This window comes from Telopea speciosissima, chromosome 4, assembly GCF_018873765.1.
Source record: "Telopea speciosissima isolate NSW1024214 ecotype Mountain lineage chromosome 4, Tspe_v1, whole genome shotgun sequence".
Classification (NCBI taxonomy): domain Eukaryota; kingdom Viridiplantae; phylum Streptophyta; class Magnoliopsida; order Proteales; family Proteaceae; genus Telopea; species Telopea speciosissima.
The window spans coordinates 10,320,347-10,343,014 of record NC_057919.1 but is presented as its reverse complement, the minus strand read 5'-3'; the positions used below and the strand labels follow the sequence as shown (position 1 = coordinate 10,343,014).

The window sequence follows — 22,668 nt, the reverse complement described above, 5'->3', positions numbered from 1 at the left end:
AAATCTCACATCGTTTAGGGATGTGTCATGGAATGTGTATATATGTTATGATATGACACATTTTAAAACCGTGAGACCCATCTACCAAAGAGAATAATATCGGGCCATCAATCTTATGGTCCCCTTTATTGGATGGCTTGGTGTGAAGATTCCAATCCATCGGTCTATGATGGTATCTATTATGCTAGTCCATTGCTTACTTGGATCAACTGGTGTATGTCAAAACGAATTATCCTCTCCAATTCCCTATAGTTCGGCAGTGCGGCAATGCTACTGTGGATCTCTGACATGTGGTAGCTCGGACATCTAACGGTCTGAGCACAACATAATCAATGAACTTAGACCGTTGGATGCCCAAGCTGTCACGTGTTGAACATCCACACTAATACTGCGGCACTGCCAAGTTATAGGGAATTGGAGAGGATAATTTATTGGCACATAAGGCCCCTAAGCCTTAACTCTTGCTTTTGTGAAAAGGACGGACCCCGAGAGGCCCAGCTCACGCAGAGGGGAAAAAAAATGAGGCGAGAGGTTCGCATTTCCGTCCGTCCGTCGGTCCATACTTTATCTATCTGCGATTTATCTTTTATTATTATTAAGCGAACGAGAGGCCCAAAAGGCGCTGCTGCTCTCTTCTTTATCCTCGATGCAAAGTGCAAATACCATTTTTTTTTTTTTTTTAAATTATTTTTCAACGTCCATATGATACGGAGAAAGCCATTCGGTGTCCCGCGATCTAACTTGTTAGATTGCTGTTTACTGTTTCGATACCATTTCCCCCTAAATCAACGTACCTGGATTTCCCAGGTCGACTTTGACTTAATTTTTCAACTAAAACAGTGCATTAGATACTTGAAATGGCATTTTATATGATAGCCGGCATGATAGCAAATCGTTCCCCCCAAAGGGTGCATGAAATAGGGAGAAATTTTAAAGAGAGCTGCTCTGTTCTCGGTTTCTTCTCTCACTCGGTTCTGCCACTCTCAACTGTGAAATTCGATTCCAAGCTCCAATGGCGACGCCCGTTTCAATTGAATTGTGGAACCCAAATGGGAAGTACCGAGTCATTAGCACAAAACCCATGCCTGGTACCCGCTGGATTCGTCTCTTAACCGATCAAGATTGCCGCGTTGAAGTAATTTTCTTCCAACTTCTTCAATTCATCAACTAGTTTTCCTGTTCTTGTTGTTTTTAGTTTTAAATTCCAACAACTTATCTGTACTGCCCTTCTCTCACCTTCAGATATGCACCCAGAAAAAAACCATCTTGTCTGTGGAGGACATTCTTGCTCTCATCGGGGACAAGTGCGATGGAGTCATCGGGCAGGTTAAATTCTTTCTTCCTGTTATGATTTATCTGAGTCCCGTGATTGATTTCACGCGGGTTTTGGGTTTTGTTGTCTTTTATTTGATTTCCTTTGTGTGTTTCAGCTGACAGAAGACTGGGGAGAGGTTTTGTTCTCTGCACTGAGCAGAGCAGGAGGGAAAGCTTTCAGCAACATGGCTGTTGGATACAACAACGTGAATGTTAATGCAGCTACTAAGTATGGAGTTGCCGTTGGAAACACTCCTGTAGGTCTTCCACATGTTCTTCTTATTTTAATTTTCTATAATTTGGTAATACTGAATGGCAAAACACATAGACAGCATACAGTTAAATAATTTGTCATTGTTGAAACACTGTGATTTAGTTCTGCCAAGCTTTCTATGATTGGACATTAGCATCCAATGACTGATGTGAGGCTATACCATCTTGTGATCCAAGCAACTGAAACATAATCACCAAGTTTCCTTTCATGCTTGATTGATCAAAGGAATCCATGGTCATCTTTGATTCATTCAGATTTGCAGTCTTGACATTGAAATGAAACTGTAAATTTGAGATCATCCCATGTCTGTTTGTTAGGGGGTACTTACGGAGACGACAGCAGAGTTAGCAGCTTCACTTTCTGTTTCAGCAGCTAGAAGAATTGTTGAAGCAGATGAGTTCATGAGAGCTGGTTTATATGATGGATGGCTTCCTCATCTGTATGATCACTATCTCCAACTGCAGCTCCATGTCATTTCTTATTCTTCATACTCTTCTACACTAGGTTGTTGGATAAACAAATTTCTAAGCACAGAATATAGGTAGTAATCTGTGATTTGAGTAACTTGAACTTTTCTTGATAGGTTTGTGGGGAATTTACTCAAAGGACAGACTGTGGGCGTCATAGGAGCCGGTCGTATTGGATCTGCTTATGCTAGAATGATGGTAATCTCTCTAATTGAATCACTAAGACTAGAAGTTGATGCCTTAATTAAATTGGTAGGCAATGCCCAAGATCGCCTCAGTTTGAGATAATATGAAAAAAAAATCCAAATTTGTCGTCCCAAATTTCTGCAATTCCTTTCTTCTCATTAAACAGATGTGATTTTAAAAGGCTTATCTTCATCTATTTTTCCAAATATTAGTTTTATAATGTTCAGCCTGTCTATATGCTTATCTATTGGTTGTTAAAGTTGATGGCTTTAAGCTTTATGTTTTTCTTTAACAGGTTGAAGGGTTCAAAATGAACCTCATTTACTATGATCTATACCAATCAACCCGTCTGGAAAAGTTTGTTACAGGTATGAAGGTTAAGATTTACTCATCTCCTAACATATCTTTGATGGTGCGTACTTGCTTCTCTTTTGCAGCTTATGGAGAATTCCTGAAATCCAATGGTGAACAACCTGTCACTTGGAAAAGAGCAGCTACAATGGAAGAGGTGCTTCGCGAGGCCGATGTGGTGAGATCTAATGTCTTATGCTTAACTGTGACATTTAAAGTGTAAACAAATAGTCAAGATATCTATTAGATCAACAATCAATGCACGCTTACAAACCAAGATTGCTGAAGTGTTCAAATAGTACTTCAAGGGCTCTTAAATTAATCTAAAATCAGATAACTTGGTTTCAATAAAATGGTTCTCTTGATGCTCTTTACAGATAAGTCTTCATCCTGTACTGGACAAAACTACATACCATCTGGTTAACAAAGAGAGGCTTTCAATGATGAAAAAGGTGAGTTCTCTAGCAGATTACGTTTTTTTACATTATTCAAGGAAGGAAATATGAGCAACATAAATTGAGAGAGTTGATCTTCTTTACAGGAAGCAATCCTTGTGAATTGTAGTAGGGGCCCTGTGGTTGATGAAGTGGCTCTGGTTGAGCATCTGAAAGAGAATCCCATGTTTAGAGTTGGTCTTGATGTCTATGAGGTAACAGAATCCACCATGTCCGTGAGTTTGGGTCTTTGTAGAGTCAACTTCCAAGGTTTACATTTTCCCCTCCCATTTATGGTCTTTCAACAGGATGAGCCTTACATGAAACCTGGACTTGCTGACATGAAAAACGCCATTGTAGTACCTCATATTGCTTCTGCTTCCAAGGTAAGAAGAGCTCCTAAAAATCTTTGGCAGATTAGACCACCTACGCATATTCCTAGTTTTTTATAGCTGAACTATATAATTATCCAATGCATCTTTAGTCTTGACCTTGAACATAGCACCAACTTGCATATCTCTCTACCATTCTATCAATGTATATGTACGCACCATATATGTGTAAATCCTTTATTTGGCTGCTCAACTATCAAATATAATCATTTCCATTGTTGGTTCTTGTAGTGGACTCGTGAAGGGATGGCAACTCTAGCTGCTCTGAATGTTCTGGTATTTTATAAACATGGCAATTGGACACTCTAGTCAAGTTTAACTATCTGATCCCAATTGGCCTTCGATTAGTTTTTGCTTTATTCATTTTCTGAAAAACACTCTTTATGTGTTATTATAGGGGAAGATTAAAGGATACCCAGTTTGGTCAGATCCAAATCGAGTAGAACCATTTATGAATGAGAACTCCCCACCACCAGCTGCTTGTCCAAGCATTGTAAACGCAAAGGCCTTAGGTGCAAACTAAACTTTTGAAATTCATAATTGTTAGTGATATTTTAGATTTTATGACTTCATCTGATCTGCAGTTTTTTCTTCTTGTAGGTTTAACTGCTTCAAAGCTTTAAGCAAGACACATCTTAGCTTTTCGATACCAAATAGTGACTGTTCTACAATGTCGGTAGCATGTACTTCAGTTATTCTTCTGTATCTTGGGTGGAGTCTTGCGATGTGTATTATCTTCAAATCAGCCTTGTTTTGAAGCTTTCTGAAAGTATATTAGAGCCTCTTTACTTGTCCAACATAAGATCACTCCAATTTTCCATCATTTTAAGATCCTTCTTGTATGACAGTACGAGGAATTGTATCTTGGGTCTTGGTCTTTGTTACTGCAAGGTATCTTAGCTTCAGTATGGTTTGACTTCACCCCCACATATCTGAAATATACTGGTGACAGATGAGATGTACAAAATCTGAAATTCCTTACAACGTATTCTTCTGGATTATAGGCAAAAATACTGTGAATCCATATGGCCATTCAGTGGTTCTGGAATGATTTTGACCTCAAACTATTGGACCGTAACTTCATTTGTCACCCTGCTAGATGATGGTCCAAACAGATCCATATATAAAGGATGATGATGAAAGGTTTATAGTGAGTGAGCTTAACGCAACGGTTAAGTTGTACTATTACAACCTGTTGGTTGCAAGTTCAAAACTTGGAAACAGCCTCTTCTGTGAAGCAGGGAGTAAGGCTGTGCACATTTGCCCCTCCCAGCCCTTACAGTAGCAGGAGCCTCAAGCACTGAGTCGCTCTTTCTGATGATTAAAGGTTTATTGGATGTAAGCCTAGGATTTTGGGTTCACCTCATCATAATTGAGATATTTGGGATTCATGGGAGCTGCAAGTTGCATTAATCTTGCCTTTGTGAATGGGATAAGTAAATACTTCTTCTCCAGTTACAATTGAATTCTGACTGTTCTAAAGCTCTAGAATTGTGGATTTTGCTCAGGCAAGATTGAGGCTTGATTTAATGTCAAATTATTCTAAGGAATTCTGCTTTTATTTTTTTTCTTTAAAATGAAAAACTCATAAGATGTCTACATTAATTGAAACCAATGCATTAAGAAAGATGTTTTATATTTGAAATAACCATTGAAAATCAAATCTGAAACAAATACACCATTGTTTTAATGTGAACTACTGGAAAGAAAATGGGCATATGATGTGCATTAAGGTGAATAGAACAATTCACAGGCATTCTGGGCAAGGTTTAAAAACTTGGAATCGCTATACATCAACTCCATTCTAAATTGTACCAAATTGCCTAGAATTGTTCTGGAGTCGATTGGAGTGGGTCGGAATTAACCTAACTTTCTCAACTCAATATAAGAAGAATTGAGAATCAGTCCAATCACCGGACGAAATTTGGATGCTGCCCGTGTTGCATCAATGTTCCTGCTGCTCCAATCGTATGCGCCGATTTGGAATCCCTTAGGGTATTTTGGAAAATACTAAAACCTAAGGGGGTATTTGTGAATCCAAAGGAGAAGGGAATTATTCCAAGTTGGTGCCTGCAATTGGGGGCAGCAGAAAGGTTGCAGCCAAATTTTCAGCTGACCTATTCCGATCCAAGATCCAATCTTAAATGCCAACCAATGGAGGGAGGGAGAGAGTGCATTTTCATAGTTCGGTCACATTGTTACTCAAGAGAGAGAGAGAGAAAAGTGTATCATTGATTGTGAGAAGATGTATAATGTAGGAACCCTCAACCATGCCCTTTTTTTGTATTAAATAATGTGAGAATTGAGAAGAGGGATATGACCAACAAAAGGGAGGAGGGGTTACGAAGTTGGGTAATTGTTTGTTGTGGGGAACTGTCCTACAAAACTTTACAAATTGGGATCGAGCTTGTCTATGGCCTGGGGTTGAGCTGCCATCTGCTGTGCTCAACACCCAAACCGCCACGTGAATTTTATGTTGATCCAATGGTTGGTAGACGAGCTCAATTCAAAATTGCTGCTCAAAATTCAAAAAATGTCAGGCCACTGAGGGGCTCGTCTACCAACCATTGGATCAACATCGAATCCACATGGCAATGTAAGAGTTGAGTGTAGCATGATGGCTGCTCAACCACGAATAAAAATCCTCTGCAGTGCTTAATCTTGCGGTACCTTAGTAATTTGGATTTGCGAGCCACCGAGCTCAACACGTGGAAGATGTTTCATCCAACGGTGCGAGCTCAAGCAGATCCAGTTGTTATTTTCTTTTACTTTCTGCTCGAGCTCACACCGTTGGATGAGACATCTTCCATGTGTTGAGCTCGTAGATCCGAAAGGCAAAGGCACTGCAAGCTTAAGCATTGCAAAGGATTTGATCCCTCAACCACAAGCCACAAACGAGCTCGATCCCACAAACTGATAGATGGATCGATGTATTATAATATGATTATGGGATGCCCCCAAAAAGAAGCCTTTCAATTATTCCACCTTAGGGTCAACATAATTAACTTCTAATTAGTACATAGTGTTGGAGTCTGAGTTATGACTTTATTGAAGTAATTCTCACCACTCTCCAATTTAATGTCATGGATCCCTCGGATGATTTGCAATCAATGAAAGTGACTTCTCTCCAATGTTGTAGGTGGTTCTAATACAAGTTTACTCCCCAAAAAAAAAAATTGATTCTAATACAAGTGGTTAGAGTGCCCATCTCTCTCATAAATAATGGGCAAGAGATCTTGTCTAATTGTATGACCCTCCACCAGCACCGGCCAAGGAGTATGCGAGGAGAAGGATCGATATGGATGAATTTTTTTTATTTCACAAGAGGTAGGATGGTAATTTTGTGTACTTTTATGTCAAGTGCAAGGACCACACGACTAGACAACAACATTCTATTTTTCCCATAAATTATTAAAACAACAAAGGTGAAGTTGGATATAAATTATCAAACCATCAAGTAGAACAAGCAACCCACCCTCCACCCCCCTTTTTGAGCACAAACCATCAAGATAAAACTGGAAGGCAAGAATACACATGCCCAAGACCTTAATCAAATCAGTGAATGAAGACAATTGTTTTTGTAGTTGGTTGGTGCCTTGTCGATAGAGTGCATGCTCTCAAGGGGTCATGGATTCGATTCTCCTATCTTCACCTTTTGCCATGGGCATCCCTCCTCCCTTCTCTCTGTAGTTGTAGTTAAAGTCCATGACAGCCCATTTTAGTAACTAATATATATGATTACAACCTCTTGGTTCTTTTTTTCTAATATGGTAACACAAAGCGAGGCTGCAAGAGGAACTCTTTTCCTAGATTACTTTTAGATAATTCATCCAAATTTTAATAAGTTTTTCTTTTGGAAACTTCCAAAGAATGGTTTAAGTATCAAGGCCAACCTGCACAAGCTCATGTCTATTGAGGTCACTTGCCAATTCTGTGGGATTGAAAGATAAACATTTGGAATTTATTCCTCTCTTACTCTATAATTAAAAGAATCCAAACAGTTGACCTTTTAGGATTAAGGACTGAACACCTCTATGGTTCTAATATTATGGATGGATTCTTTGCTAAATATTTCCAATGAACTCAATATTAGTAAGGATGAATTCTCTTTCTTTTTTATTTGTCCTTGCTATTACATGTTATTTTGTATGGTCTGCTTGAAATCAATGCATTAAGAGTAGGAAACCCTCAAATTCTCATCAAACTTTAACTAATGTGAATATCTGTAAAAGGGACCTTAATCTTCTTTATTTCAATCCTAAACTAGAATGCCATCTTCATGATGATTCTTTGCTATCATGGATTGAATACCAAGGGGTTTTTTTGGTAGACAGAATACTATTCATTCATGCGCGCCCAACACCAAGGACAGAAAAACCAAATACATAAAACAGATAGATAACATGATAAACATAAGGTATGGATATATGGTATCCAAAACCAAAGAGTGGAAATCGACCCGGTCTCACATGCCATTGACTAGGTCGTCTAGACTAGGGGATGGGTCATAACCAGTTCCCTAGGTAAACAACTTTAGACACAACTAAGATTCAGTGCATGCACATACGTGCCGAAAGATGGGGCAAAAAAAGTGCCAAAAAGAACAGGGCGACAAGAGAGGATGTCCATGGCAGACATGGTCATGTGATTTCCACAAAAGGCTGAAAGCTTATGTGGTCCCCACTCTCTCTGATCAATGCTTTCCAAGAGCATACGGTCGGTGGTGATGGTGGTGGAGAGCCGGGAGCAACTGGCGGATTCCTTGAACAGGACTGGTATGAGCTCAAACACCTCCCAAATTCGTACAAAACGATCGGCATGACCAAACACCGATCACTAGTACCACTAGCACAGCTGAGAAGACAGGCAATGGCGACGGGAGACCCAACCGCTGTATTCTTCGAGAGTGAGTCGAAATCATCATGGGCCCGAGGTGCTTGAACTTCCTTATGTTCTTGCAAAGAACCCCCACCAGAAGCTAGTTGGAAGCCCTTAGAACAGGCGCCAATAAGTCCCCTGTTGCAGAAAGGGTAGTTGAAAACAACGCCATATGCATGCTGCCCTTGTCAAATAGAAGGGGCATGAGGCATTCTCACCTCTGCAAGGTTTTTTGGCTCAAGCCAGTCTTCGACACTGCTGCCCCCACCGTTGCCACTGGTGATGACCTCCTGTGAGGCTTGGGAGCCATGGCCGGTCCACAAAACCAGGTCGAAGATGAGATCGAGGACTTTGCTGGTACAGGTGGTGAGAAAATCGTAAACGGAATCCTCAAAAAACTCCCATTGCAAGCTAGATGAACACACCGGCAGGGAGAACCGAAGGGCCAGGAGAGATCGTTGTCCCCCCATAGATTTGTCGTCGTCGCCATCTTCTTCGTTGGAGGTTTCGATTATCATGGTGGAAGAGCTGAGGAGGAAGTGGAAGAAAAGAGAAAACACGCACTAATGGCAGACAGATTAACATGCACGATGGCGGATAGATGAACACACACGGTGACGTACGGCCTTAAAAAGTTGAAACCCAAATAGCTACTTCATTCTCTCTCGTCTTACTCACGTAAGCCGCTCTCTAATACCAAGAGTTTTTACTCGGTTCAACTCGCGCTATTGTTTGTGATGGGGTTACTCCTCAAATTCGGGAGTAGCTGGTGTTTGGATACGAACGAACAACCACAAGAAAGAACCCAAGCAAACAATCATCTACTCGAGAAAACTAAAGATTTTCCACTATTTTCTGAAAAACCTCTTTACACCATTCTCCATCCCACAAAGTGTTTTCTTTGCTTATTATTAAGGTTTTCCACGTAGAGCCAGAGAAACCCAAAACCAATTCCCCCCCCCCCCACCCCCCACCCCCCACCCCCCACCCCCCAATTACAATTCTACCTCGTGCATGATATGAACCAAAAACCGTCTCAATTATAAATACATACATACCCAACCCTAATACCTGGTTGGGCAACAATGATTTTTATAGATAAAGAGTATATTTGCTGGTCGTGAGTGGTGTTCTCTTTTTTTTCTTTTTTTTTTTTGTTAAATACTAATGAGGTTTGAAAATAATTTGTTTAAACAAAGTAGTGTTTGATGTCAACACTCAACAGAGCACCCGTTAACAATGAAGGTTAAAACGGATAATAATAAGGATTTTGTAAAACGATAAAAGGTTCCTTTTTTTTTTTCTGTATAAAAAAAGGCAAATTGAAAATTTACCCAAAAAGTAAAAAACTAATTGAAAAATCAAATAAATTAATAATCTCCCAAACCGAAGAGACATCGGAAAACCAAATAAAATAATAGTTTCCCAAAACCGAAGAGATATATAAATAGGAGGCCTAGGGCTTCTTCCTCTTATATTTTGGACGCGTTTCCAATCGTAATCTTTTTTTCGCTTCTCTTTTTCTATCTCTTTCTAGGGTTTCTTTGGGGATTTGATTTCGTTTCTCAGATTAGCGATCATGTCGTCCAAGAAGGTGACTCTGAAGAGCTCTGATGGTGAGACCTTCGATGTCGACGAGGCTGTCGCCCTTGAGTCTCAGACTATTAAACACATGATCGAAGACGATTGCGCGGACAACGGGATCCCTTTGCCTAATGTTACCAGTAAGATCTTGTCAAAGGTGATCGAATACTGTAAGAAGCACGTAGAGACTCCCAAAAGCGACGACCGAACGGCCGATGAGGAACTCAAGACTTGGGATGCTGAGTTTGTCAAGGTTGACCAGGCCACTCTCTTCGATCTCATCCTGGTTAGGGTTTCTCCTCTGAACTCTCTATTTCTTTTGGTTTCTTAGGGTTTCGCGGTTTGACGGTGTCTCATAAGGTTTTTATAGGGTTTCATGGTTTATTTGGTGGCTTATTAGGTTTTGATCTTTTCTTGTATTTATGCGTTTATCTTTCTATTATCCCTAAACTCTGTCAAGACTTCTGAATCTTTTCGGTTATTGGTTTTTGTTTATTCCACTTTTGACCCCTTGGTCGTAATGCATATCTGAATAGACTAGATTATCCTGATAAGGGATTTATTTATGATATAATTCCTTGCTTCAATCGGCATTACGTCGTTGTGATGGCTCTTAATTCTTGGCGATTTTGTTGACATAATCATTCCATGCTTTAGCTGTTTGAAATATTGCGCTGGTGACCTTGCCTGGTATCGTTTCAAGAGGAAACACTGTTGAGCTGTGGATCCCTTATCTTCTGTAATATAGTATATCCTAGGGTTAATATTTTAATTATGTTGTTATTCTGAACTTCACTTACCAGTTCAATTAAACATTCATAGAGGAAGTGAATTGTCTAGGTTAGTGCATAATTTTTTTTTTGCAGGACTTTGTTTGTTATGAGAAGCTGGCAATGTTGTGTACTGTTATGTCTTATAATCGGTTTCTCAAGTTGTTGAAACAGCTCTTGCAAATTTTACTGACTTCTAATGTCTAGTTTTTTAAAGTAAACTTTGTAATTGGGTACAGTACTTTGTCTATAAATAGGTTTCTAATTCTTTTGAAGCAGCTGACTGTGTTCATTGAGAATCCTAATCCTAGTCTACTATGGAGTTCTATTTAAATAAGTAGAGTTCTGTTTTAGTTTCTTTTCCTGTTCAGATTATGCTCGTGTCCTAGTTAGGTAAATGTACGCAGCCTTACTCCCTATTGGAGATGCTGTTTTAATGGATGGATTATGAATCTACAAGTCCATCCAACGGATGGGCTTGGGCTATCTAAGAACCTTTATTATGAGAATGCCCGGGAACAACTCCTAGGTCAATTAAGGATCAATAGAACCTCATGAATAGGTAATGGAGTTGATAGAGAAATTTATAGTCCTAGGTGGAATAGAAGAATTAATAAACGGAATATATATGATGATAGAGATCATACTGAGAAACAGAAGAATTCCGTACAGGTACAACTCTTATTTGAACGAAGTGAAACAAATGGGATCTTTGTTGTCTAATAGAACAAAGAGTAATACCTTAATTGAGTTGGTCAAGATCAAATCTGTTATCAAAGTGCTTCTCCGATTGCTCAGGACATCTCTTTTCAATTGAGGAACAAAACAAGATCATTTTATTCCATTTTTAGTCAAATAGTGATTTTCTTTACGTCAAGACCTAGTTGGTTTAGACTCCAAACATGGCTAGAAGTTCTTGAGTCAATTTTGGACTTGTTTTATGGCTTTTTATTAATCAATTAAGTAGCCAACTTGATTACTATTTGGTTTAGGCTGTTTCAAATCATGTTAGGAGACACATTTGGAGAGAGAGTACACACATTATGATATTTTGAAAATACCTTTTTATCCGTGATTTAAATAACTTTTGGGAATAGGACAAGGGGCAATCAAAAGAAGGTTACAATTTCTAACTTCAGCACCTTGGTGACAATAAGATGAACCTATATATATATATATATATATATATATATAGGGGCACAAATTTTATGATGAATAAAGCTTGCATTTTTTGCTCCAATGTTCTGTGAGTTGCAGAATTCTTGTGTGATGCAACAACCCTTTGTGAGATGCTAAGGTGTTCGATTGGTAGGATTCTAACCTAGTTCCAGGTGCAATTCTTGGTTAATATCCGTCTTTCTTCCATTCTTCTTCATCTTATCCACAATCAAACTAGGCTATTTTTTTTCAAGTTTCTATTTTGTTCTTATGCATACTTACTTTCTGGAATTTCAGTTCTCTATAATTAACATTTGGGATTTTAAATCAAATGACATATTTGGCTATTGGATTATATTTTAAACACACATAGTTTCCAAAATTTGATCTTTGTGTTGTTTTCTTAGAATGATCAGGTTTGTTTTTTTAATTCTACCATTTTTAAACCAAATTATTGGTGGATTTCTAATTCTGGCATTTTTAATGGTCAGGTTTGTTTTTTTCCATTTCAGATTAGTGTCCGTGTATTATTGCTGAAATATGTGTTTTGAGGTGCTTTTGATTACTACTGTTTTTAATAGTAAGCAATTCTGGAAATTTTTTTAAAAGAATCCTATCCCTAATAGGATATCTTTTTAACTCCAGATCAGACTCATCTTTTGACGTGTGCTATTCTAGGCCATTAAAGTGACATCGACTGTAATTTCATTCACTTCTGAGTATGATCGTTACTTGTTGGATTTCCTTCTGGGATTTGATCGTTACTTGTTGGATTCCTTCTAAATGTGATCTTTTCCCTTTCACTGCGATTCTGGTTTTCAAATGAGTTTCAGAACCTTAGGCTTTCAGAAATCCATCTCATGCAGTTCTAGTATTGTTGTGTTTATATTCAAGAGTTCGTTGATGTTTTGCCTTTATTTGTATTCTGTTTTATTTTATCATCCATATACACGTGCAGAAAAAGGGTTTGGGTGATAACTGAAATACTACTTTGGTCCATCTGGTATTTTTTTCTACAGTCTGAACCTCTTTGTAATCATTGAGAATTTTAGCCTTTGTATCATGGTTATCATTGATAAGTTATGAAGTTCCATTGGAAATATTCATCCACCAAGTCTTTTCGAAGCATTGGGGAGTAACATAGTTATTTACTTGTTTAACAAAAGATATGTGCCGGTGCATTTTTTCTTGTTCTTTGCCCTAAAATTGTGCCCTATAATTGTTTTGAACATAATTCTACTTTTGTCATCAACATATTCATTGAACAAAACATTTGAATATAGAGAACAATAGTCATGATATATGCTTCAAGAAATATATTGTTTCTTTTATCGAGCTTTCTAATGCACGCGATAAAGAGGGAATCTCCACTTATGAGTTTTATGCTTTTATGGGACTCCTAGAATAGTGATAAGGGCAAGGTTATTGAACCTTCTGCAATAGAGTGATTGATGATGAGACAACAGTGGTGGGTGAATAGGAATTGTTGGAGGAAAACCTTTTCCTTCTGTTTCTTAATCTTCACAATTAAAATTTGATTTTAGAATCTTCATCTGAAACTTGGAACCACACTGGTTCGTTATAGCTGGATGGTTTTTCCTGAACCAGTGGAACCACACTGGTTCGTTGCTGCAATTACTATTGAAATTTGGTAGGGGCATATACATTTTATGCCCTTTTCTCAGTTTTATGTTGGTAATTTGCGTTTCCTCCTTTATTTCTTCCAGGCAGCCAACTATTTAAATATCAAGAGCCTGCTGGATCTGACATGCCAGACTGTTGCGGATATGATCAAGGGAAAAACTCCAGAAGAGATCCGGAAGACATTCAACATCAAGAATGATTTTACCCCAGAGGAAGAGGAGGAAGTTCGGAGGGAGAACCAGTGGGCCTTTGAATGAAGAATTTGACAAAGGAATCCTGCGTGTGAATGAAAAGGGGTTTTTATTGGGTGGGTGATTGATGTTTCTGTCATTCAAGTAAAACTAATAGTTACTTCTAGGAAAGACTTCATTTAGTACTTATTTATTTCGATGCAATGGAACTTCCTTTTTTTCATAAAATGTATATATACTGTTGGTGGTGGTGGTCATTGGTATTCACCCAATGTTTTTATCAACCAACCAATCAGAACCCCCATTCTACCACCACCTTCAGCATACTCTTTTATGTGATTACTGTTCTTTTGGATATGATATTCTCTGTCATTATTAATATGTCATTGATGTTCAGGTTGCAATACTATCTTTTTTTTTTTTTTTGGTTTTCTTAGTATTATTTCCTGGTGGTGCTGTCTTTATGTTGGTCTGTTGAGTCGAGAAGACATAGTGTACTGTTTCTCTGTAGCCATGGAGGTTGTTTATTGGGGATTGAGGTTGATGGTTATTGCTGCCCTTCCCTTTTCTACTAGCGTCAAGGGTTTCAAAATCGGCGAATCGGCCAAGACAGGTATCAAAATTTTCTGTTTTGAATTGAAATATTAATGCCAAACAATCTCTAGATTGTTTCAGGCTATTAAAGGGATTTTTACATTGATTATGATCTGATCTGATTTCGGAATAGGTCCCTCACAGATTCCTGGTTTTAAAACCTCGTTAGGGTTGCCCGGTCGTATTGTGTTCTCTATTATTCCATTAACAGTATTGTGGAGTTTTCTTTTCAAATTTGGTCGTTACTCATTAGACATGGATGGTTGATAATATGGGAACGTCTGAATCATCCTTTTCGTGTGAGATGATTCTTGATGGGTTTCAGTTGGTGTAGAGTTCTTGGATGGGTTGTCCACGCCATTCTTGACATGATTCTTGATGGGTTTCAGTTGAAAAGAATTTGCCCCACTTAACCCTAATGAGTTGGTTGGGTTCTAATCTGGACAGCTAATGATGCCAGGGATGACGTTTTGTGCATTGTGCACTGGTTGGTGATGATAAAGTCCACATATAATTAAATTCCATAGAGACCTTTCATTTTGAAAAAAAAAAAGAAGAAAAAAAAAATCCATAGGAGCCCAATCTGATACACTAATATCTTGACAGATGAATGATGAGTCATCATGGTCATAATCTCAAAGAAAATTGGGGATCGTTGTGAATGGCGGATGAGGAGGTTGGCGATGGGAGTAAGGACAAAGGAGGGGAGATTAGCTCTATTCGCACAATGATTGGTGGAGTGAGGTCTGTCACATTATGTCTCTTGTTTCTCTTCACCCGATTCATTATTTTTGAAAGTTAGGCCAAGAATCAGGATCAGTGTGGAATTGATCTGGATCGGCCTCGGAATAGGTTTTTAATATCCTCTACCAAGGATCCGACAATTGGCTTATTCGATCCCGATTCTTGAAACATGTTTATTGCTTGTCTTCAATTTGATCGATCAATCCTGATTCCTGTTGATCCAACTTTTCTGATCCTTTCATGGAAAAAGTCCTAGAGAATTTTAAAACACCGATTGCTGGTCAATTCCAATCTAATCCGTATTAGAGTTAATCAGGACCGATGTGGATATCGATTCTATATTTTTAAACCTTAGAACCCATAAGTAGGAAGCTGGGTGAAAGAAAATTTGGTCTTCTATCGAATCAGATTTCTATGAATTTTTTTTTTGGGTGCAAACTGCAAAGCTTTCTATGAATTTGGCAGCCGAAAATTACACAGTAGAAATCCACTGTTTATAACTTTGTATAGCTTACCACTACAGTGTGTTTGTTTGATTCGGTTCCTGAGTGTTTCTTCGATTCTGTTTCCCTTAATTCAAATTTGGACAACTAAGACATTGGCATGGGTAACATCAATGGTTTGACACTAAGCTTTCAAAGTTGGAGTTCGAAAATTTCTTTGGATGCATGTGATTGGAGGGAACTATGGAAGTTTGGTCAATCTTGGATTGGCACGGATTAATTGGTCTGTTTGGGTCTAGCCACTATGGTGATGTGCATAAAATAAAAAATTAAAAAAAAGGTAATTTACAGAAACCATGTTGAGGTTTAACAAAAAGTATAATTTTATCCCCTAATTTTGGATAATTTTACGTATCCCCAAAGGTTCACAAAAATTAACACATGTCCCCATTCCGTTAGTTAATGACTAGCAACATTAAAAACATGGGGTGAACTGATGAAAATGCCTTTTACGAAAAAAAAAAAAAAAAAAAAAAACCTGCAAATAATCTTCTCCAAATTGTTTCCTCAAAACCTGAAACTCTAAACCCATTTCAGGGTTTCGAATCACCTGTAGTTTCGCTAGAAACCAATCAAATTAATAATAAAGTGGGTGAACCATCAATGGAAAACCTAGAACTGCCTTCTTGCCCAATGCTTGGCATTTCCTATTCTCTCCTGCCCTCTTTTTCAAACCTCAATCAAACCTTTAAAATTCGGAAAACCGCTTTAACAAACCTCTTCTTCTTGTTGTTCGTCTAGTTTTACAAATTAAGTTTGGTTGAGAAATCCTGATTACCTCACCTCACTAGCCTGTGATGAGATTCCTGAGAGAAAGCAACACGAATTCCTAGTGAAAGTCTAGGGGTTTGTTTGTATTTCGGTTTTTCTTCTGTATTAGAGAGGTTTTGTGACGAAGAAGAAAGAAAGAGTTGTAGAGGCGAAGGAAATGGCATGAGGAGAGAGAATCCTAATGCTTTTGGTTTTTTAAAAGTTTGCCACTCAATCACTCCTCTTCAACCTCTTCGCCTGAACCGAATCATCACCATCTTCATCATCACTCTCTGCTCCACCCTCATCACCATCTCCCTCAAGATCCTCACAATCAAACCCTAACCCTAAACTCTGATTTGTTCGCCTGTAATAGGGAAATCTGTCGACCAGATGTTGAGTGAGATGGGGCAATCTGTTGGACTATCTCAACAATTTCAATCCTCGCCAAGATCTCAAAATTCTCATCAAGCAGTCTCCTTTGCCCACGCTCTTTACTTACAGGTGCAACTAATCCTCTGCTTCTATCCGCAGGGTTCCTCTGCTTCTATCCGCAGGGTAGATTTAAGGATGTGATTGAGGTTTTCAAGAAAATGGATGAGAAAAAGATGCATGCCACAAACCTTGTCTTTTAATAATATGATTGAACAGTTATGCGGCGCTGGGATTGTTGCAAAAAACCCACTCCAGTTTCGAATTCTTGCATTCTCTGTAGTTTTGAATGGATTTGCTTCTAATTTCTTCGTGGTTGATGGTCTATGGTTCGACTCAATTCTAGTAAATTTACTGGAAATCCAAGTTTTAATGGCTTCCATGGTGTTCTCTACAAGGATACCTACAACTCATCTTCCTCAATCGGTTTGGAGAAAATGAGTTGCAGGTTTTTTTCTTTTTTCTTTTTTTGAAGGGCAATTTCATCTGTTCATCTCATGTTTTTAAGGTTGTTAGTCATAAACTAACAGAATGGGGGCATGCGTTAACTTTTGTGAACCTCAGTGGGGTACGCAGAATTATCCAAAACTGGGGGGTAAAATTATACTTTCGTTAAACCGCAGGAATGGTATGTGTAAATTACCCAAAAAAAAAATTATGACGATAGATTTGTAGATGTATCTTTGAGGGTGGATTTTGGCGCAACAGTAAGGTTGCTCTAAATCTCTAATGGTCGCGGGTTTGACTCGGTATACAGTTCCAACATCCTGTAGTGGCAGGAGGCTCGTGTACCGGTGAATTAAAAAAATCTCATTCAGTTAATTACTCCTACACGTACTCTTATTGGCCCCCGTATTGATGAAGACACTATACGACGAGACCACAATCTCTTGCCCCATATCATATATATTATGGGCCTAATGTATGGGCTGAAAAATTCTCCTTTTGGATTGAGTTCAGGACTGATTAAGGACCATCTAATCGAGACCATATAAGAACCGCAACCGATCAGATCGATTATTAAATAGTCATGGTTTCCATATCTAGGACTGATTCGTTAATTGGTTAATTCTGGTCATGGCTTCAAAGGTCCTAAATGATTATGAACAGGACAGATTAATTGAAACCTATTAACACCTCAACCTCTGCATTGTGACATTTGGCTAAGTTTCAGAGTCCAATAGATTGGAATCAAGATTGGAACCGGATGCCGCCGATTCTGATCTGATTCCGTCAGGGATCGATCAGAATTGGATTGAATCAGTTACAATAACCTTAAAATCAACCACAAAGTCACCTTAGAATAGTCATCTATACAGTTTTCAGATTGGTTAGAATCGAGATGGGGCCAACCAATTCCTATCTGAATCTATTGATTCTCCTGATCCGATCCCGATTCCACAAACCCTACTGAATTTAGTACTACATTTTTTTTTGGGTGCAATTTTTATTACTATTTCACTTACCCAAAAGAATGGATGGAAATGGCAGAAGATTTAATATCATTTGTTAAGAACGTGAGACTGTGAGAGCTTATGGTTGTGAATTAATAGAAATGGCGAAAGATTTAGTATCATTTATTGAGAACGTGAGATTGTGAGAGCTGATGGTTGTAAATTGCATAACTCAAATAGCCATGGATCAAAACTAGACCACATCATCGTACACGTTATTGATAGGACTTTTCTTGTCAGGGAGTCGGTCAAACTGATGTACTTCTTTGGAATTAAGTTGAAATTATAAGCATAAAAAAATATAGTAAGATGAACAATGTCCTCGAGGATAAACCTCAAATGAAGGGGAGACATTGTGATTCTTTTTTTAAGATAAAAAATCACTCTTATTTTCTGACTCAATAATCACACGCTCATACTCTTCCGACACAGAAATATGTTTGAATGGCTATAATTTGATTCAATTTTATGGAATCGAATTAGATTTAAGCCTAGAAATCAAAATTTTATTCGCGCCAGTAGCTTAAAATAACGTGTGTTAAGTGAGGGTAAAATGGTCATATGACTATCTAAAGCCTAACACAGGCGGAAACGTGTGACCGTTTGTTACTCCGTCACTTGCGAAAGGTTTCGACTATTCGAGTGGAAGGTTCGACGTCCGAATTCTGCAACTCCGGAGACGATATTTTCTGCGATTCCGGACACGGTAAGTAAGACCAGTTCTCAATTTCTGCAACTCCGATTTCTTCTACTTTTTTTCCTTTCTCTCTCTCACCCACACGTACCCACCCAGGCGGGTAAGACTAGATTCTCGACCTTTGCAACTCAGATTTTCCGAATCTGATGCAGGCGGGTTTGTGGACTCTCTCTTCGCAGACTGGATTCACAGCCGGATTGGCTATATTTTTTTGGGGGGTATAAAATCTCTGCAAACAACATGTTAAACACATGATATTTCTGGACTAAAATCTCGTGCGATTTTCTATTAATTTCTGGCTGTTAATTCATTTGTTATTTGTTGTTCAATTCTCCATTTTCAGAATTTGACACATCCAAAACATGATTCTTTGAATTCTGTTTGTTAGAATTAATGATGAATTTGTGCTTCCAAACATTAATCTGGAATGTTCAGAATTGTACCTAGAATTGGCTCAGCATTGGAAATTCTCAGAATTAGAATCCAAGTTAAACATAACCTAAGTTCGTCTAGGGCCAAAGTATGCTCCTATAAACAGTTGATTGTTAGCCATCAGCCCGTCATGAACGTCAATTCACTATAGCCGCCGCATGCGGGTATTGATCCTGACCAAACCCTAGTCCAAGGCCAAGTCAAGCACTTGCGTGTCCTTTACCATCCTTGCCCCATCCACACAGCAGAAGTAACGGGTGTTTGTCCTTGCCCCATCCACACGGCAGAAGTAATGGGTGTTTGTTCACTTGGTTTAGGGGGCGGGTGTTTGTTCACTTGGGATAGGGGGATGTCCCAGATCTGTGACTCCAAGTTCTCTGATCCGGAAATTTCATGTACATCGTTGACATGAGACCCCTGAGCCCATGTCCGATCTATGTTCAAATCCTGATCTAACAGCTTGTTATAAAGATGAAGTGTATATATTTTCATTTCAAGTCTTCACAGATTGCAAGATTGGGATCTTCCAAAACCATTTATATGGCAATTCCATGAAATCAGGGAAATGCCTGTGCTTCACATAGGAAAAGAAGGGCTAGAAACTGTTGGAAACAAAGTTGTAGAACATATAATGATATCACATGTATCTAGGAGTTGGAATGGATTAGCAAAAGTTCTTAGAACAATACATACTTCTAATTACAATATTGTTATTGTTGGGCTGTCTTTTAGGATCAGTAATTTGACAATTGATATTGACAATTTTCTCTTGCATATGTTAAGTTTGCCATTCGCCGTAATGGTAACACAATACAGCTAGACACCTACTTCGCATTAAGGAAATGAAGAGCACAATAATACATAAAGTATCTCATTTATAGATACATGCAGTTGCTTGGTGTGATGATAAAAGCTATCAAATAGTCAAAATGGACACAACATCTGTCTACGTGGCATAATAGATGCCTTGTGAGGTTTGAAAAAGTAACAGAGCCTTATGCCAATTATATTTTTTAATTTTTATGTAATGGTATTTGCCAATCAATCATAAATAAAGAAGGTGACATAGAGGATGATGTTTCATATAGAATCTAAGTGGGATGGATGAAGTGGAGAGGTGCGTTTGGAGTTTGTGTGATCGATGCAGCCCATTAAAGCTTAAAGAAAAATTCTATAGGACAGATGTATGACCGGCTACAATGTATGGGGTGGAATGTTGGGCAGTTAAGAAGCGTCATATAGATAAACTATGTGTTGCAAAGATGAGGATATTGAGATGGATGTGTGGCAAAACTAGGAAGGATAAAGTAATGAATGACTATATTAGAGCTGATTTGGGAGTTGCTCTGATACAGGATAAGCTCTGTGACAATTGTTTGAGGTGACATGGTCATGCCAATGGAGGCCTTGGGATGCACCAATATGGAGGAGTGATTTGATTCGGATTGAAGGTTCCAAAAGAGCTAGGGGCAGGCCTAAAATGACCTAAGAAGTAGTGAGGAATGACATGCATAGTTTAGGCCTTGTCTCAAGTATGACCTCGAATAGAGCTGATTGGAGAGCTAGGATCCATGTAGCCGACCCCATTTAGGTGGGATATTGTTGAGTAGTTGTCGATGTTGTTGTGCTCCTTTCTTTCTATTATTATTTTTAATATTTTGTCTTTGCTAGGATCCATGTAGTCAACCCCATTTAGTTGGGATAAGGTGGAGTTGTTGTTGTTGGTATTTGCCAATCAATATTAATAATCAAAACTGAGTTTGATCGATCAAAACTAAAATTGAGCACCGCATAGTAGAATACCAGTAGGCATGCATGGATATATAAGTAAATATGGGATGCATACCAATACAATCAGCATTGGGGGTATTTGATTGAACTAGGGTTTGAACTTTGAGTGGCGTTGTGCAGGGATCCATATCTCCACAGGCAAGAGCTTCTGCTTCCCCGGTACTCCCATACATAGGGTCCCGACCGGAGAAACTTGCGACAAGGAGGAGAAGACGACGAAGAAGAGAATCAACAGTGAAACTGAAAAACTGAAACAGATGAAATGGTGAAAGCAAGTAGAACCTTTCTTAGGGATGCCAGTACCATCATCAACAAGACTTTATCAGAGATTCTTGTCTGCCCACTCACTAAGCAACCCTTGAGGTAATGATTTCCCCCTATTTTTTCCCATATTAAAACCCGGGAGAGAAAATTCATGTTTTCGTGTTTATTCTACACATTCAGGGTGTGCGAGGAATCTAATTCCCTAATCAGTGTCGCGCTTGGAGTTTCTTATCCTGTGAGTTCTTCCTCCATTTCCCATTCTTTAGTTTTTTGAACTTGATGAAATCAGAACACGGTGCCTGCTTGAAATTCAGAATTTGGTGCCGACACAAGTAGAACATGTTTGTCTAATCCTTACCTCCTGATGATGAATATGGCATTCCACATTATTATTGTCTGTCTTCATTTCCAATATCCTAGTCCTGTTCAAGCAACCTCAAATTTTTGCAAAAATCATCTTCTAGATTCAACCAAACGATTACTCAGTTGTTCTCTTATAATTCCTGTGCTCGAAGTCTTGAGTGAGAGGCTTAAATGTGCCCCACTCTGTAACTTGGAAATTGGAGTGGTCCTTGGCCAGCTTGTTTTTTTCCTCCCGTCTTTGAACTTTATTTGTTGTAAGCTTTTCTTGTTCCTTCATTAAGTTCAATAGCTTTGCGTGTTCTCTTCTTTTGTAGATTGTTGATGGAATCCCTTGCCTGGTACCAAAGGATGGAAAATTGCTTGAGACAGACGACTTATCTGCAACTGATGATGTTGCTGATTCTTCTCTGTCGAACAATGAGGGTGGTTATCAAGGGGGTAAAGACAGAATTCCCTTCAGAGAGAGTTCACAATAATTTCATTTACTCTCTCTTTTTGTAGGAGGAAATATTTTGTTCCCATTTTAATTTACGTTATGTGAGATTTTGGTTTTCTTGTTTCAGTGAATGAAATAACAATTTTGTGTATTATACATGGGAGGAAGTCAGGAAACTTTGGAACCATATATGACCTCTTCAAGGATTCAACTTCTTGTGGTTTCAGTTTTTCTTGTTTAAGCAATGGAAGTACTAATTCAAAATGCTTCACTAATATTTACATCATTTTAAAAATTTTGGAATACTTGTAAGCAACATTTGTTGGAGAGCAAAATTATCAGTCACATGTCGAAGTGATTCCATGCTGTGTCAGCTACCAATGAAACATTATGCTTCAATGCTATACTATCTTTTTCACAAACAACTTTTTTCCTTTACTTCAAAACCCTAAAATCAGATTTCCATGATGTTTAGAAGCTAATATTTCATATATTAACTTCTGCAATCTATTTAAAGTTTAAACATTTCTGAAGGTGGAAATACATAGCTGCTCTGACCTGCAAA

At 38.4% G+C, this 22,668-nt stretch overlaps 3 protein-coding genes across 4 annotated transcripts in view; all 3 read left to right on the top strand.

Moving 5' to 3' along the window:
* Positions 1-13,996, top strand: part of LOC122659691 (SKP1-like protein 1B) — a 35,016-nt gene extending 21,020 nt beyond the window's left edge. The window contains exons 4-5 of one of the 2 annotated variants that reach the window (XM_043854791.1): positions 9,825-10,166; positions 13,536-13,996. In XM_043854791.1, the coding sequence (XP_043710726.1) occupies positions 9,876-10,166; positions 13,536-13,709 (465 nt within the window). In that variant the 5' untranslated portion in view covers positions 9,825-9,875 and the 3' untranslated portion in view covers positions 13,710-13,996. Of the gene's footprint in view, positions 1-9,780; positions 10,167-13,535 lie in introns of those variants that run through there. The other variant, XM_043854790.1, reaches the window with a different exon arrangement.
* LOC122659690 (glycerate dehydrogenase) lies at positions 873-4,297 on the top strand. Its single transcript, XM_043854789.1, has 13 exons — positions 873-1,135; positions 1,243-1,326; positions 1,431-1,571; positions 1,906-2,027; positions 2,172-2,253; positions 2,537-2,609; positions 2,679-2,770; positions 2,970-3,044; positions 3,134-3,241; positions 3,335-3,412; positions 3,650-3,694; positions 3,816-3,930; positions 4,019-4,297. Exons 1-13 carry the CDS (start codon positions 1,013-1,015, stop codon positions 4,039-4,041), a joined length of 1,161 nt encoding a protein of 386 aa, XP_043710724.1. The 5' UTR covers positions 873-1,012; the 3' UTR covers positions 4,042-4,297.
* Positions 13,997-21,094: 7,098 nt separating the features above from the next.
* LOC122659693 (UPF0434 protein Pmen_1615) lies at positions 21,095-22,229 on the top strand. The gene is made up of 3 exons (XM_043854792.1): positions 21,095-21,403; positions 21,485-21,539; positions 21,982-22,229. Exons 1-3 carry the CDS (start codon positions 21,303-21,305, stop codon positions 22,141-22,143), a joined length of 318 nt encoding a protein of 105 aa, XP_043710727.1. The 5' UTR covers positions 21,095-21,302; the 3' UTR covers positions 22,144-22,229.
* The last annotated feature ends 439 nt before the right edge of the window (positions 22,230-22,668 follow it).